At 36.5% G+C, this 18,016-nt stretch overlaps 1 protein-coding gene across 2 annotated transcripts; it reads right to left on the bottom strand.

Moving 5' to 3' along the window:
• Positions 1-544: 544 nt before the first annotated feature.
• On the bottom strand, positions 545-16,947 carry LOC121875334 (protein FAM151B-like). 2 transcript variants are annotated; one of them, XM_042379843.1, is made up of 7 exons: positions 16,858-16,947; positions 13,643-13,816; positions 12,970-13,127; positions 11,678-11,767; positions 10,027-10,140; positions 8,083-8,274; positions 545-7,184 (listed from the first exon to the last, which is right to left on the bottom strand). In XM_042379843.1, the coding sequence occupies exons 2-7, from the start codon at positions 13,773-13,775 to the stop codon at positions 6,918-6,920; spliced, it is 954 nt and encodes a 317-aa protein (XP_042235777.1). In that variant the 5' UTR covers positions 13,776-13,816; positions 16,858-16,947; the 3' UTR covers positions 545-6,917. The 2 variants fall into 2 exon arrangements, with proteins under 2 accessions (XP_042235777.1, XP_042235776.1); XM_042379842.1 differs by lacking the exon at positions 16,858-16,947 and adding an exon at positions 16,242-16,483.
• Between the last annotated feature and the right edge of the window lie 1,069 nt (positions 16,948-18,016).

Genomic DNA, 18,016 nt, shown 5'->3' with positions numbered 1-18,016 from the left:
AAATGATGATTGTGGGGAATGTATTGTACACGGGAAGACTTGTAACTTAGCACCCAACTGATAGATTCCCTGGTCTTCTTTGTGGTAGGCATGACACTATAAATTCCAGGGCACTTTGCAATCACCCTGGGATAGATCATGGTATGTGAAGAGAAACAATAAAGGAAATACATAAATAAAAAAAATTGCAATGCACAAACACTAGCTACTGAGCACAATGTAAATTACTATGCAGATTGAGGCAGCACTCTACATCACGAAATACAGTACAGAAGTTGTGCTCTAGCAGACAACAGCCAACGATGGTATAACAGAACATGATTTTATACATACAAGACTTAATTCATCAGCAACGCTAATCAAAGTGAATTAATATGAAAACAAAGTACTGTACTTAAAATGGCTATAAAATAATTTTGTTCCTGGTAAAACACTACATAGAAACAGGTAAATCCAGACCTTCCTTTTCCCAAACTTAATCTTATTTAATGGGTGTTTACTGTGTATATTCTCTATATAACAGAGGAATAAAATAAATTATACAGCAGGACTGCAAATTTTATTAGCTATGATTATTAAAATATAATGTGGGTAAATAATAAACAGAAGAGTAAATATATATAAAAGCATTGTTGGAGGGTACACAGAAGATCTAGTCCAGAAAGATTCTTCAATGATGTACCCTGTGCCATGGCTAAAACATTTGAACAAGTTTCCAGGTGATTCAGAACCAATGCAAGTGTGAGATAAAGTTACCTTACTTGCGTCCAACTACCATATGTAAGTACAGTATCAAACTTTGGAGACTATTCTCAAGGTAGCACTCGGCAACACAGCAGGATTCTCATTCACAACCACCCATTGCTAATATAACATACGTACTTAAGCCAGGAAAATCCTAAACCAATTTTAAAGCAAATTACCTTGTACTCTACATTCTATCAGTGCTTACACAACAGTAACATTCTAGTTTATGTAACACAATTCATCACAACATTCCTTCACCTCATGATGAAAGACATTCTACAACAGTACTGGTAACAAAATGTTATAGTATCAATCTCGTAAAACAAGTTATAGAATGTTTAATGTATACAACAGCAGATGCAACTAATTAACTTGACCATCTTATAAACTACTATGGAAAAATTGGTAATGTGCAGCATAGTACAAAAATTTGGGTTATACAGAGCAATTTACGAAATATAATCATGTGGAAGATGCGAAAGTATCACATACATATTGAAGTAATGTAGTCACACACACCATTCTAAAATGTTACATGAAACACATTATTGTTATCAGAATCATGCTTTGGTCACAATCATTAACAGCATCCCACACTAACTTGTCATTCATCTAGTCACTTACGCTATCTTGTGAGAACTTGTCAGGTATACATACTTTCATCGTCTCATACAACATGCCACAGTTTTATGAACATATAATTTGCTTTGCTACATTACCCATGTAAACCATCAAGGATCAACACTAGGATTTTAAGCTTCAGCTCACCAAATATGGTAACAGTATATTCCTATATTTTCAGTGCCACAGTAAAATTCTTATTAATCAAGCTTCAAAATTCATAAAATTAATATTGTTTGTCATTCATACCAGCCTTTCCTGCTACGATGCATTCTGTTTTAAGTTGTCTCCAACAGGTAATCTTTACTAAATAATTAATGATACAGAAGATATTAGAACATTGGATTAGATTTTGTTATCTCCTACATGGTTCACACATACAATTGTGCAAGATGCATAATTTACATGAAAAATCACTCCAGTAGTTTGCTAACCTTGGTTTTTGGATTATAATGATACCAAGAGTCAGACAACCCCAAGACCTGCTGCCCTGATACCTTCTCTCTAGTCCATGCAAGTTACATCTACAAAATAAAGAAATAGGAGACGTTGAGTTTCTGAAACACACGTCTCCACTGGTTGAAAACTCTTTATCAAATAATTCAAGGAAACCCACAAAATTTCCTCTCTAGTTTCTGGATATTTTTTGCCTCATCTTACAAATAATTTTGGGTGGTTCACATGGACAGACACGACAAAACAACATTCCCCCAGAACATGGAGTGAAGGTTTACTGGCTTTGGGCCTTCACATGAAAAGGCAGATTGGCCTTGCAAACAACATAATAAAGACTCCTCTCACTGACACTACTTGGCCACAAGGGTTCACCAACATCTCAAAGAGTCTGGGATCTTGAGTGTTAGTTATCACTGTCCATAAAGATGAGGCATACTACTTTGTAATGACTTTCAGTAAGAGACCACTAACAAAATGGTCAAAGTACGAGATGTTCGAGTGATAAAATACAATAATGTTTCACATGGATAAAAAAAATACAATGGCAATCAAGGCCCTTTACTGCTTTAAGACCAGAAAACTCCAAGATAGAGCAGCTTTGATCTTAACCACGCTGATTGCTGGAGGTTCCACCGTACTACTTCCAGCAATTAAGATTTCTCAAAATGAAGACCTTTGAAGAATTTACCTGGTAGTATCTTCCTTTCAGTAATCAACTTAATATAGTTACTTCCAGAAAAGTTTAAGTAAAGCGCAGCACTCGTAGGATTTACAATGCAAAGTACAGTATTTGAAAATTAAATAACATATGAACCTCAAACTGAACCTAGTTAAACTTAAATACCACAGTATTAGCCACACAAACCATAATAAGGCACAGTGACATACATTACTGTTAGCAAAGAAGCTAAATAAAAACCACTGCAGCTAATTCTCAGGGTCAGTACCACTCAGAAATGTTAGACTAACATGGGTCTGATTTTCACTGGTTTGGAAGCTATGGTTGGATGTAAAAATATGCAAGTGAAGATGTTCTGATACTTTAAGGTTTGCATAGTGGTTACACTGTAGCTTTAGTGGGAAGACAACGCTGAGGAAAAAGGAGGCGTCGTAGGACCCGACGCTGAGTGGCAAAGTGCGTGGTATGGTATTGGAGATTGCTGGCCACTTCGCCTTTGGGCTATTTCGGCCGAACAAAGTGCGTCTCTCACCCGTAGTTAAATACCTACTAATAGTTGCGTACCTGTTGTGAATCGGACTCCTGTTCATATGACATTTCTGATTGGTAATGACCTCAGGAATCAGCTGCTGAATTTTGGCAGTCATGATACATCTTGTATAGTATGGATAGCTCCACCTCCACCACAACCAGCCAATTAACACTTAGCAAAGAAGCACACAGCTCAGTGGTCACTTGTTCTACACACAATAATCATGTAATTTATTCACAATCCAAATTATTTATCAGTCAAAAGGTAATGTGTTTCATTTCTAATCTACAAAGTTAATATCAAAGAAATTTATGCAATTTTTTTTTCAATTTTAATTCACCTTTATACTCAGGTATGACCTGACTGATACACAAATAAAATGACAGCAGAAAATAAGACTGGTATCAATTAACTTAGGCAAAATTGCAATTAAAAGTTTAATAATAATCTAGCAATAAACAAATAGTGTATTTTATCTATATAAAGGATATTGAAGGATACTTTTCTGATGCAAATGTTTTACTGCTACTGAGTGATAACTTTTGTAATACAGTACTAAGAAAAAACTATGAAGATTTTCAACCTGCCAAAACACATTATAAAATGTTGCATATAAGGGAGATATTTGCATGATCCAGCATAAGATCTTCATTCTCTTGTTACAGAGAATTAGAGCTGCAATCTAACTTGCTGCCAAGTGGTACAGTAAACATATCACTCATATACAGTACCACAGTGAGCAACAGTTTGACACACTCCCACCATTGCCCTCTGTTCTGTATTACTAAACAGACTTAAATTTTTCATTGTAGCTTCATTTTCCAAGGTACACGCTCAATGTCTAACTCATAGGAATTGTACCAAAATATTAAAATACAATACTTAAAATCTTAGTGCTCAATGCTGGCAGTTACTTCACCATCTACACATCTTCAAAGCACAATGGTGTACACTTAATGTTTTGATATGCATAGTACAGTATATTAGTAAACTAAAGTCTAATCCAATTGACAAATTCTATAAATGGATTTCACTAAAACAGAAGTGGAGGAACCACTTTATTGCACTACAGTATAAGTACAGTTATAGAGGAAAGTTAAGACGAACCGTTGTGTTCAAAGGAAATATAAGAGTTGAACAAAACTAAAGACATGATTGGAGCAAATTACACTGTGAACAATAGCCAAGTGCAGTATCTAGAACACAAAGGTGGTCCAACTGATGGATGGTGTTACAGGGATTATAGCCACATCAGAGGTGTGGGCACATCCTGAACTTTTACCGTGGACAAATTCTACCCTCCACCACATCTACCTTACCAAAATTAAAGCTGGGTAATCATTTTAAACTACTTATGGCTTACCTCTCAAGTATCTCTGTCTTTGGTGGTTGGTCAATTAAGCTCCAGCTCCAATAGACCCCAAATAGGAATGGGGTCCATTTGAACAGTAACCTGTAACGTTTTGTTCCCTCTCGTGTTAGAGGGATGGGTGGCCACGAAGTCAACCTCCTAATCCATCAATTATATCCCATTCCTAATCAAATGGGAAGCAACAAACGTACTTAGTCTAATGGAGCAAAGCATACAATATATTAAAATAATTCAAGAGAGCTCAATTATACCATCATCATCTACTTATCAAATATGAAAGAGTATAATAATAATAATGACTGAAATTACCTAAAAGCTTCCTATTTTCTAGTGTGATTTCTCAAAGTATTAAAAAGTTAGTGAGAGTGTTCCTTGCATTCTTTCTTCTTACCCCATTACCACACTTTACTGATATATTCACAGCCCCTAACACCTCCAATTACTGATTCACAAAACATTTCCCCCTAAGCCACTCCTATCACAAATTAAACAATATCAACGTCAATTATTTTCACAATATTAACTTTAATCTACATTTCAACAAGTACCTATACCTCTAAACCTATCATTAATATTCTCACATATCCTAAGTCATGCAAGTCAGAGCATGTCAATCACAGTCAACTGCAGTGGAGTTAGTAGTGGTATGTATTGTCCTCTAATATGTAGTAAGAATGAGATATAATACTGCACAAAAGTATTACAGTGCTTTCATGAACTATACAAAAGGATGTATTTAGCGTGTACAGTACAGTAATGTAAAGCTCAGCCATGCCCTAGTCACATCCTCTGGGTCATACTCCACAGCACTACACCAGAGTAAGTGCAGGATACCTTATAGTAGTCCACTTACTGACCTCTATATTCTATTCCTCACCAATACAACTGTCTATTGTTAATTACACAAGGCAGTTTAAGATTAGGAAAGTAAATCTACAGTATCTAGTAAACTTGTAATATCTTCTGCATTGTAAGTTTGCAGGAATCATAAATACTACCTTTTAGAAGATGTATTTGAAAGAACTTAAATTTGCACGAATACAGATTAAGAAACCAAATACAGGTAGTAAAGCACAACATGACTTACCCTGGATGTGATATTCTCCCTCTACTTTATAAGACAAACCAAAAAGTGTTGCCTACATGTGCTAAGAATTTTTAATAACTATATGGCATAACAAAGATAAAACCAACAATTTTCTTATTACAAACTAAACTAAAAATGGATAAATGTAATATGAATGCCCTGTGTGGTGTGTGTATATGAGGTTAGTTACCTTAAATTATTAATAGGACAAATTTATGCTGGAACTGACCAAACTGAGCTGTGCAAAGGTTGCCATTTTCCACACTACTGACTAAGTGAAAGGAAGAGGGTACACATGGGAAAGTGAATTTAAACCCAATATTCATTCATATTTATATACCAAGATATTAAATTCCATATTCCTACACTTCCTCAGTATAAACAAAAAAACAGCAATATAGATAAACATATTTCTACATGTGCAAGACAAACACGAACCTACCCCATTAAAAACACAAATCTGGGTTGTTAACGCGAATAAATATTTCCATCGTCACCAACACAGAGGGTCTGCAAGATAGGGCAGGAATGAATAGCAAACAAAAGTGTACCACTACTATACTATGGTATCTACAGGAGTCCTTTACATCACACATATTTCTACTGTACTCCGCCATTTAACTGTTGAAGACCATCTACAGTACAGTTACACAATCCCAACCTCCCCTCAAAAGTATTATTTCAGTATGGTTGGTCCTCTCTGTGATGCCAAAATTGACAACCTCTTCAAAGGTAGCAGAGCATATTTCCTCTAGTTTTTCTTTTCAATCTTAACAACATGGTATATCAAAACATAATGCTTGAAGGATATGGTGTTCACTTAATGACATGTATATTATGGGATCACACAATTATTTACCAATATCATAAACATTATACAACGCTATCTACAGACTTGCATGGTAAAGTTCAATTTTTTAATTTTAAGAAATAAACTTATGATTTCCTTCACTATTGTTTAAAAGTATTTTCCTCATTTTGTTAAAACAGAAACCAATAAAACATAACTATACATTTGAGACAAATAATAGAACTGAGGATTATCACGGTCCAACCTATAATAATGAAAACTGAAATAGTGGCCCACAATTCTGGCACTGTGGCTGGAATGTGCTTCCAAGTTAGTGTGACAATCCGAGTGTTCAAATCAGTAAGAGGTCTCGTACGTACTCACACAATTCTGAGGTCTTTTATGATTGTCTTGCACTGTAGTAAAACATATATCCTTACATCTCTCACTGGTAGCCCTTAAATGACTGTACTTAAGAGGAATAAAGTATGATGCAGTTATATCAACATGTAAGCTATTATGATTGTACTTCACAATATTAAGGCACAGTAAATAGCAATAACTTTCATGGAAGCTCTTCATAAATGGTCCAATAACAAAACAAAAGAGTAGCCACTAATAAAAGGCAACTCTTTATTCATACAAATAGAGAGCAGCTAAAGCTGATGCCAGGGCAACACCAGCCGTGGCCCAGGCTGAGGTGTTCTGTGGCAAAAACTGGAACCTAGCAGCTGAGGTACTACTCTCTCTGTCCTTGACTTCATCAAAGGCTTTCTGTTGATCTTCAGGAAGGTCAAAGTAAACGGTATCGGAGCCAACATTTTCACGGAGAGCAATAAGCGCTTGTACATCAATGTCATCTGAGGGGGAACTCCACACACTAACGCTGCAGTCAGGAATCTGCAAAGAACCAAATATATATCCCAAAACTCAATACCAACAGACATCGCTTTCAAGCATTAAAACTTTGTTCCTGCATTCACCTTTAACAAAAAACATATAAAATGATTACCTATTTCATGTGTTAGTCTGAATTGTGAGAGAGACAAGTGCAACTATGTTATGACAATTCAAATTAGTTTTGTCATCATAATATTACAAATTTGATTAGTACATAACAGTTATATACACCTCACAATAACGGACCCTTTTAGGAGAGATTTCAGAGTAAACGAGACTTTTTAGAGTGGTCCATCTACTCATTAACTGGGGCTTAGTCTCTGTACTGCAAATAGGAGAAACTTATGTTGCTGTACCACAATTGTCCAGTGAGGAAATACTCCCAGGGACTTGGGTTTTCACAAAGTTGGACCAACCTTCCCCTCCCATATGGTCTGATTAGTTTTTTTTTTTACTGTAGACAGTATAGGGACAGTACATGCAGTACATATTGACCTCAGAATATATAAACAAATTTTGCTAAAATTTTATGAATTTGGGTGAAATAAAATTATATAAACACTTGGCAAGTTGGCAATACTGTATTTGATTGTCAGAGCTGAAGTCTACGTAGTGATGGGCAAGAGCAGTAATTTCTAATTTTTAAGTTAAGGGTTCTATGAGTTAGGAAACTGTACCAGAGCTGATTCTAGGACTCTTCTACACTGTTCATTACACATTTAATTGCTAATAATTATAACTGATTAATATGATACATTCTGAACTAGGGTATGGAATTAATAGAACTCAAGTGTAGCAAAATATCTTAAAAACGTACCTTGAAATACATCTTTTATCAATGACCTAACTACTCTCCCCATGAAGTACATAATCTCTCTGTTATCACTCCATGACTTACATTATCCACCAACCACTCCAGTGACTCCAACGACTGTCCGACAAAAGCAGCGCGAATTGGAAAGGTGATGGGCTGAGCGATGCTGTTGGCCTCCAGTGTATCTGACATCTCTTCCACCATTTCCTTTGTGTAAGCTCCAGCCTCGTCATCAGCTGAGGTGAATCTTGTTGTCCATCCAATTGACAGTGTTGCCTGACAAAATCATTAATAGGGTAATTAGTCTTATCATCAACTTCATACCTGATTTAAATGCATTTATCCAAGTAATTTTGAATAGGCAAAGGAAAAAAAAAACAGACCACATCTGGGACTACAACAGAATGAAGTTCAGCAAAAATACATAATAAACTGAATAATGGTCAGACCAGCAGCATTCATCAGCATGGAAACCAACTGTGTGATGCATACATGATATAAAGTGCAGGCTTTTCAAACAGGTCTGATTATTCAGTTACCAAAGAAGCACAATACCCTGTACAAGGGAAGTAACATTAAGAACTATCAGGGCTATACTCTAAGCTTAGTCTACTAAAGAAGTGCAAACATAAAAATTACTTGCTTGACCAAACAAAAAGAATTTTTACCCCCCAAAAAAAAATCTTTCAACTTAGATATCATAAAGTTAAATAAATAAACATAAATGACTTGAGGCAACACTTCCAAAGCTGTCTTGTACAGTCCACAAGAACTAAAGCAATGATACCACTCAGGTTGACTTGAAAAACTTCAGTGGATAGGAAGACATAAGCAGGAAAGCCCGAGTGATGGACATGATGTACAGTCGAGCCTGGATTTCCGCAGTTTTGGTTTACGCTTTTGGTCATTTACGCGGTGCCTTGCCAGAATTGAAATGCTTTAATTACACAGTAAATTTGGTCATTTATGCGGAGAGCAGCTGGCGGTCCAGCCGCGCCATTTTGGATTCAAACCTCCCGCCATGTTTGACCAAAGCGAGGGTAAGCAGCACGAGTAAGGTTGTGCAGTATGTCGCTGTTGCATTATCGGTGACGTCATATGACGTATCGGACTGTGATTGGGCCAAGCATCCTTACCTCCCTCCCCCGCTAGCTGTGATTGGTTTAATGCAATATGTCGTGCCCTGCCACGGAAGGGAAGAAGTCGCTAACCTAGCAGGGCCTGTCTCATTGTTCTCAGTCCGTGTATACAGTTCTCTCTTGTGCCCGCTATTCCATTCACAACTCACAATGGCTGCCGCAGGACCCCCACCACCAGAGAAAAACATTGAATTACCTGGACCAAGCCATGATAATGTGAAGGAAATCATCGAGTTGGGGGAGAAAATTAAGCTCATCCTTGACAACGACCCAGACAAGCATCGGTATGAGGTGTCTAATAACCATCTGACGAAATTTATGGAGCCGTATATACGGATCTATCTCGACAACGTCAATGTTAGTTGTCAACGTAGTATTGAGGACTTCCTCGCCCGCAGCCCACCACAACAACAGCCAGCCCAAGTCAGTGATAGTGATGATATGGACTTTGAGGGGTTTGTCTGGGAGGCCCTGCAAACCTCTGCGAGTAGTGAAAGTGAAAGTAATTTACCGGAGGGCAACTAATCTGCCCTCTGCCTTGGAACCACCATCCATGTGTGCCGACCCAGTTTTTCTACTAACGTAAGTGTTAAACAACCTAATATTATTGATATTTCTCTCAATTTTTAATTGTGTGCATACCATCATAAAATTAAGATGTTATTTTTACTACAACGTACGTATTGTGTCAGGAAAAAGTGGAGTTTGGGGGTAGGCCCAGTCTCTATTTCAATTAATCCCATATGTTCTGTTATTTCATTTGCGCGTTTCTCGTTTTACGCGGTACTCCAAGGGTTCAATTGACCGCGTAAATGAAGACCCAAATGTATATAGAGTACTGTACTGTACTATACTATACTATACATATATGAACATGTGTGTGACTCACCTGAGGGAAAGACTCAGAACACCAGGTAAGGAACTTGCCAGCATCAAGGGGCACTGCAGTGCTCTCCACTGGACCCTTAAGTATGTCAGCATTTAACCACAAAGGGAAATTGATCTGAAATTAAGATCAAAATTATAATGTGAAGACACCAGAGCTAGATATTTCCACCTACCAATCACAATTGTGAAGATAAAGGAATATACTCCACCTTCCATATACAGTGGTCCCTCGGTTAACCAACCAACACAATTGGTTCCACAGAGTCGTTCGTTAACCGAAAATTTTGTTAACTGAATCTATTATTTCAATAGGATATTGGGTAATTGGTTCCAACTCACAGAAAAAGTACATACAAAGTACTGTATACCAGTAATATAATTAACAAAACATTAAATATAAACTAAATACAGTACTGTACAGTATACCGTACAATAAAAAATAAAAAACATTAGAATACTGTATTTTAACTTACTTTGAGGTGTGTGTATGTCGTATTACCGGCAGCTTTGTTTACATATCAAACAGCCGATTGTAGAGGCAGTCGATGATGACATGCCATATTCTTTACCGAGTGCATTGGTTCTAATGCCTTCTCCATGTCTCATAATAATTTCTGCATTGCATATTATCAGTATGTTAACTAAATTTCAGAATGACCAATAATTTTAATGTAAAAATATTCAAGACACCAACAAAATCAATGTTCATTCCACTGTAAACAAAGTTAAACTGAGAAGCATTATTGGGTGATTCAATCAGCTGATGGGCGCCCAAAAACTGTTCCCTGTACTGTCTATATTATCAAAATGGTAACTAAATTTCAGAATGACCAATAATTTTAATATAAAAAATGCAGAAATATTTATATGACCAAATTTCTTGATATTTTCTTCACTGGAAACAAATGTAAACATAGAACCTATTACTGTATTGGTGGACTAGCCGATCAGTTGATGCGCACAACAAAACGTGTTTGTCATAAGGATTTCGTTAATCGAAGTTTTGTTCGTTAATCGAACTGAAAGTCCTTATGGGCGCTAATTCGTTAACCGAAATTTCGTTAATCGAACCGTTCGTTAACGGAGGGACCACTGTACTACCATTATCTCAAAATCACATGCAAACATCACCTTCAACCTCCACTGCCTTTCAGGGTACAGTACATGGCCAAATTCCTGTACACTGCTACTTCAATCAGATCTTCCTAATTACCACATTAAATAAAGAGAAAAAGATGGTTTCAAGCCTGTCACTCAAAACTTTGCCTGAGACTCTGACCATTAATAATATTTAATAAAACCTGTCCCTTTTCTATAGTAATTCAGCTAATTCTACGAATTTCAAAATTCTGTTGGTCCAAGACCAAGTGTCAAGAAATTATCCCCATTTACCACCATAAATCTCTCTTGACTACAAAGATTAGGAAAATAATACAGGCACTCACCCACCAAAATGATGTCAGAACATGTATTCAAGGTAGTATTCTTCCCCGGCTCAAGATGGATTTTTTCTAACTGGACAGTAAAGTGGGAACCCACCCTCCCTCCCCTCAGGCAATGGGGATGACAGAAGTAGCGCCATTTCTAATCTTCTTTAATTTAGCTCTCTCACAGAATAAAATATGAAATGAGGAAGACATTATTGTATTTACTTGTTCTGTGCGACTCTTGAGCAGCTCGAGGCTCTCCTTCACAATAGTCAGATCCTTGAAATCCAACTTGGCTCCTTTCTTCTTCCCATCCTGTTGACAAACATGATAATTTACCAGTAAGTCACACTAATTACAAATATAAGTTACATCTTTTTACCATGTTCCTGAACCTGAGTCTCCAACAATCACTGACTCTCAACCACACTTTACCATAAATTATGGGATACATGTGTTTTACTGTGCTGTACCAAGTTCTTTACACAAGTCATTAAAACTAAGAGTAGTACAGTACATTTACCATATTGTCATATTTATTCCAAGGAGATATTTATGGGAAATATCAAGCAACGTTAGCTATTTACTCTTCTTTCCATTAAAAATAAAAACAAGACTTACATCACCTTGGCAGACAAGAGTCCTGAAGGTGTAACTTATCCCTTACTACCCAAATTCTATTGTCCCCCTAAAATATATAAAGGACAATTCACACCACCTGTAAGACAATGCTTCACGTGCTCAAAATCAAAGAACCTCTGATCTAACTTATTTTCTAATACTTCCCTACAGAATCATTACCCACACTCATGCAACCCTTAATGTACCCTGCATACGATCACTCCAGCACTAACTCACCCCCCCCCACCACTCCTTATGCCAAACAGCCCTAACTCACAATTCATTTAACCAAGACATCATTGTGAGGTTTTACAAGTCAGTCCGAGTTACAGTTTTAGTAAAAATAAAACAAAATTATGAACAAGTACAATATAAACAAGACAAGCAAGTTTCAACACAAGTCAATCTTTTTAATCAAGACAAGAAAGTGTAGTTCAAGTATAAAATTCCAGTTCTACGTTACAACACCAAATGGATCAAGTTGTCTTGATTTTCATTCACCTGATGGATGCATAAAAACAAGCTTATTCATTCACCTTTCTCAATAAACTGCAGAAGCCGAGATAAACAACTTTCATTACTGTTTCTCGACACCATTCATAACCTGTATATAACTTCACGTTAGTAACAGTGTATACTCACAAAATTTTCCTTGACTACTGAGTCTACAACACTAAAAAGGGAATTCTGTACCTCATATATGCCAAGTGTGTTAAGTTACTTGACACTTTCACGTGGCAAAATAAAAAGTCAGTTCCCAAATATTTCCCAAGTCTGTATAGTACTAAATCAAAACATGATTTTTTTTTAAAGTTAGGAATACCATATATTCCTCTTTTAGGTAAGTACAGCAACACGAGACAAAAGTTGGCTTAGTTGTCACTGGCAAACTGTACCTGATTTGCTTCAATCACTTTGTCAATCCACATCTCCAGGGAGAGGTCAGACTCTGTGCTAGGAGGATGAGCCATGATGGGGATCACTGGGTCATCCTCTCCTTGTTCAACCAGGCGCCCAGCAGACACATCTGCTTCAAGCATCATCATGGCTGCATCTGTTAAGGACAAATTATATTACAGCCTATACTCACCAAGGCTCTAGGACATTTCATCACCGGTTCAGCATAAACCTAACCTACACTAAACACGGCTTCATCAGCCCCAAACTAGACACTATTATCAAAATTTAATAAATATAACAGTACTGTATTCAATAGACCGGTAACAAAACGTTAGCCCACCACTCACCATATGTATACTGTACGAGTCTACTTCTAACGCCCTAAAAACTCATAACATTATGCCCCGAGGTCCACAACAAATACCACCATAATTACCATGAAATAAACTTATGTAAAATACCCCAACTTCGTCTTCAATATTTTACACAAGGCAGTATCAAGAGAACACTGTCTCCTTAATAAAGGACAGTTACTTTATGCACTTCAAACCATCTGTAACGATACATTTCCGGTAATTATAACCAGGAGCTACGGCCTCGGGGAAAAAAATTGGCTAATCTATTCTTGGATTCTTGACTAGGAACTCGTGTGTGTTTATTCCACCATACCTGCAATGCTCTTCTCCAATTCTTCTTTGCTGTTGACTGCATGACCCCAGATGACCTTGCTGAGGTCATCACTAGCTTCTGGGAAGTAGTCAGCAACATCTACAATGTTCCCCTTCACACTTTTGGTAGCCATGATCAAAGCTGCAACTAGAGGTATCAAGTTTATACCACAACCTGGAAAACAAAATTATAGTTCAGAATAAAGAGCTCAACCTCCCTACTGTACAGGATTACAGGGTGGACCTAAAGGCAGGAAACACAGGCACTAAAACACATAACTGCACTGTACCGTAGTTCAGTTTAACATTCATTTAATAAACATTCATATTGGGGTCCATTAACAAGTATACAGTACAGTGGTCCCTCAATTAACAAACACAATCGGTTCCACAGAGTCGTTCATTAACTGAAAATTTCGTTAACTGAATCTATTATTTCATTGGGATATTGGGTAATTGGTTCTAACTCACAGAAAAAGTACATACAAAGTACTGTATACCGGTAATTGAATTAACAAAACATTAAATATAAACTAAATAAAGTACTATACTGTATACTGTATAATAATAAATAAAAAACACTAGAGTACTGTATTTTAACTTATTTTGAGCTGTGTATGTCGTATTCCCAGCGGCTTTGTTTACATATCAAACAGCCGATTGTAGAGGCAGTCGATGATGACATGCCATATTCTTCACAGAGTGCATTGCTTCTAATGCCTTCTTCATTTTTCATAATAATTTCTGCATTGTATATTATCAATATGTGAACTAAATTTCAGAATGACCAATAATTTTGATGTAAAAATGCAAAAATATTCAAGAGACCAACAAACTGGATGTTCACTCCACTGTAAACAAAGTTAAGCCGAGAAGCGTTGGTGGGTGATTCGATCAGCTGATGGGCACACAAAAACTGTTCCCTGTACTGTAGATATTATCAATATGTTAACTAAATTAGAATGACCAATAATTGTAATATAAAAAATGCAAAAATATTCAAGATCACTAACTTTCTTAATATTTACTCCACTGGAAACGAATGTAAACATAGAACCAATTACTGTATTGGCAGACTAGCCAATCAGCTGATGTGTACAACAAAGCGTGTTTCTCGCAAGGCTTTTGTTAATCGAAGTTTAGTTCGTTAATAGAATTGAAAATCCTTACGGGAACTAATTCTTAACCGAAATTTCGTTAATTGGACCGTTTGTTAATCGAGGGACCTCTGTATTTCAACTTTTCTTTCAAAGTGACGACAGTATAACTTCCTCTAAAAACCTCTGGGGTAATCTTTAGGATCACCTGAATAATCTCCACCCCAGCTTATTACACCTAAAGATTAACCACCCTAATGGTATTTGGAGAGGATGAGGTTACATGAGGTTAGGCTAGTGTTAGGGTGGTTAGGAAAAATAAGCTGGGGTGGAGATTCTTCAGGTGATCCAATCGTTTGAACATGCAAATGATTAAGTGTATCAGTAACTTATTGTAATTGTTACCTTCTTTTCCGTACATAAAACACTACCGTACTGTATTTCGAATTGCTCATCTTTTGTTTAAATTCTACCATTCATCTGAAAAGGGAAAAAGTAATTAATAAATAAAGCAAAATTAATTCCTTTGTTTCCTGACTTTTGGCCCAACTTGTACTGTACGTAAGATATGGTACAGCACTTTACTTACCCTCTGTAACCACAATACACTTACGTACTCATGAACTTTTGGTATTGAAGAAATTGAAGATTAATCCCTGAAAACTTTTTTGCTCATGGCGGTTGTGTTTAACTCTTGGTTTGGCTTGTTTCATTTGTTTTGTCTGTTCTAAAAGTCATGAACTTGCAGGGAAAAAAAATCCAAATGCATAAAATTACAATTCCTTGGGTGGATATCATTGATTCTTGTGGGAGGAAACATCTTATCTTCAAACAAAAACTCTTAAAATATCAAATCTCGGTGCAAAATAGGTTACAACAAGTTTGTCTTAAAGTAAAAAATATTTTACATTTAAAAAAAAAAGACCAACAACTTTTCTTCTAGATTAAAAAAATCAAAAGTACAGTTGTTGTAGTGCAAAAATAAACTACCAGTACAGTACAGTATTACCAAAGCAAATATTTTTTCCTAGAAACAACTAAAAATAGTGAGTTTTGAATGAAAATATTGATTTACCAGTGTGTTGCATGTGTTAATATGGCTTCACATCTGCACATGATTATAGCACTTCCAGCCAATAATTAGTCACCCAGAGGTAAAATCAGCAAGTATTAAATCCATTAGTCTGATCTACACCATACACGAGCAAAACTATTCCTCTTTAACACTGGTTAAGTTTCAAAATACTGTTTAAAAAAACACGGTAATTATATAGGAAAAACCCGCGAGCGAAATTGATTGAAAACAATTTTAAAAACGCCGGATTTTCATTATTATATTACAGTGGACACTGTTGTAGTTTGTGGAAATATGTTAAAAATTTATATTTTTTTAAATAAACGCTACTTAACATTTGTGGTAATGAACAGACCTAACCAACCAAACCAAACAAACTAACCTAACCTGACCTAACTTCCCAGGTATATTAAACAGAAAGAACTTACTTTGATATGGTGAAATTTGAGGCATTTTCTGGACGTGAGATGATACGGCCACATCAGCCGATGCAGCCCTGGCGGGTTAGTCCTATACACGTATTAACCCAAAAACAATGATTACCCTAGAAACAGTACACCAAATTATTGTCCAGCCTCGACTAATGCATTAAGGAGGAGACGATTGATTTAATGATAATGAAAAAACTATATAAACTTAATGCTTGTAGAAGGAAAACACTACACTTATGCTTCACCAACGCGCTGACTCGCCTTTGTCCGGGTGACAATGCCTTACCACCGTTCCTCACACTTACATATTATACAACACCAAATTTAAATAATTCTCGACATATCTAAAGTATACGAATAATGTGATTAAGATAACCTATGGAGAAATCATGTAAATAACACGTGCTTTAATAAGAGACGAACAAAACCTGTAGACATGAAACAAACGGTGTAAGGATTCCCACAACTTAACCACCTGTTAATGTAATAACATTTTATGGTACAAGGAAACTGAGACACCTGTTTTATCTACAATCCTGACACGCTCCACACTTACACCTAAGAGTCTACACCAAGAAATAGCACAACACTTAAAATATAGAGAGAATTTTACCAGTTGTTGAGGGAGTACGAGAGAAATGTGTTATGCGTCACTGATCAGACACGAGGACTGGGCGGCCACCTTACTGTTACTGTTGCCAACCCCGCCTCTCACCTCTCAGTATCACCCCCTACACATACCACTTCACCCTGACGAGCCTAGTAATGTATATAAACAGTTCACCACAAACAATTAAGCGAATTATGGAAATGAGATATGTATTACTTGGTGAAAATTAAAATTTACCAACTATTTTAAGTTTAATGGTTCGTGGTTCTGTTGTTCACACTGGCGCCCTTAAGTACCATAATTTTAATTTAATTGGCATCAAAATTTCACAGCTTGTTGGCGAGAGTAACGTTATATGTTTTGAACAATATTAGTCCCACAGGTCATCGATGAAAGTCAACTCACTGTTCCAAATATGTTAGGAGAAAAAGTGGAAGGAAATGAGATCTCGCCACGTATCAGTCTGCCCGCTATTTGTCATTTGTTAATTTATGGTTCCAAACCAAAGGAAACTTAACCTAACAACTGTAGGACGGGTAGCGTTATTTAATCTACCGAGCGTTAATTGTATTGCATAGCTCCTATGATTATGGTAGTGTCCTGTTATGGTACTGTATTGTGTTAACATGTACAGTTTATTTTCACCTACACACGTTTCCTGTACCTCTGTTATCATTGTTTCTCCGAAACATCATCACAACTCCGCTTACGGAGTTTAATTAGACCATTAGATGGTTTATTACCTATAGCTCCCGTTACTTTAATTAAACAGATGCATATTTGTTAAATGACAATGAGAACACGTAACTTATTTTCCCTTGGCCAGCCAACCATATTTACTTTTACTTTACTTTTATCCTCTTCACCACTGATCGGCTCGTTAGCCGCTTGGGCGATCGGTCACGATCAGTTTATTATATAACAGTTGATTCCATTAGCTTGTAGTACTGTACTTAAAACAATAAAATCACTGTATATGAGTTTGACTAACAAATGTGTGTGACATCTGAGAGGCTTCAGCTATAATGCTATGATTTACTGTATATAAAATTTTATGATTATATATATATACCACAGGGATAGTATTACACACCGTGGAAAATTTATATAGCGCCAAAGATGGATCCTTTAGCTAGCACCTGCTATAACCACTCCATGTATT

This window comes from Homarus americanus, unplaced genomic scaffold (genome assembly GCF_018991925.1).
Source record: "Homarus americanus isolate GMGI-L3 unplaced genomic scaffold, GMGI_Hamer_2.0 scaffold56241, whole genome shotgun sequence".
In the NCBI taxonomy this organism is placed as follows: domain Eukaryota; kingdom Metazoa; phylum Arthropoda; class Malacostraca; order Decapoda; family Nephropidae; genus Homarus; species Homarus americanus.
This window is presented reverse-complemented; position numbering and strand designations above follow the sequence as displayed.

What these genes read in the sequence shown, in the direction of transcription:
- LOC121875334 (XM_042379842.1), bottom strand. Translation starts at nt 16,266, where the DNA reads ATGCCTCAAATTTCACCATATCAAA. An exon ending in TCAAATTTCACCATATCAAA is followed by an intron (nt 13,817 to 16,241) that starts GTAAGTTCTTTC and finishes TTTGTTTTCCAG; the next exon opens with GTTGTGGTATAAACTTGATA. An exon ending in TGGAGTGGTTGGTGGATAAT is followed by an intron (nt 7,185 to 8,082) that starts GTAAGTCATGGA and finishes GGTTCTTTGCAG; the next exon opens with ATTCCTGACTGCAGCGTTAG.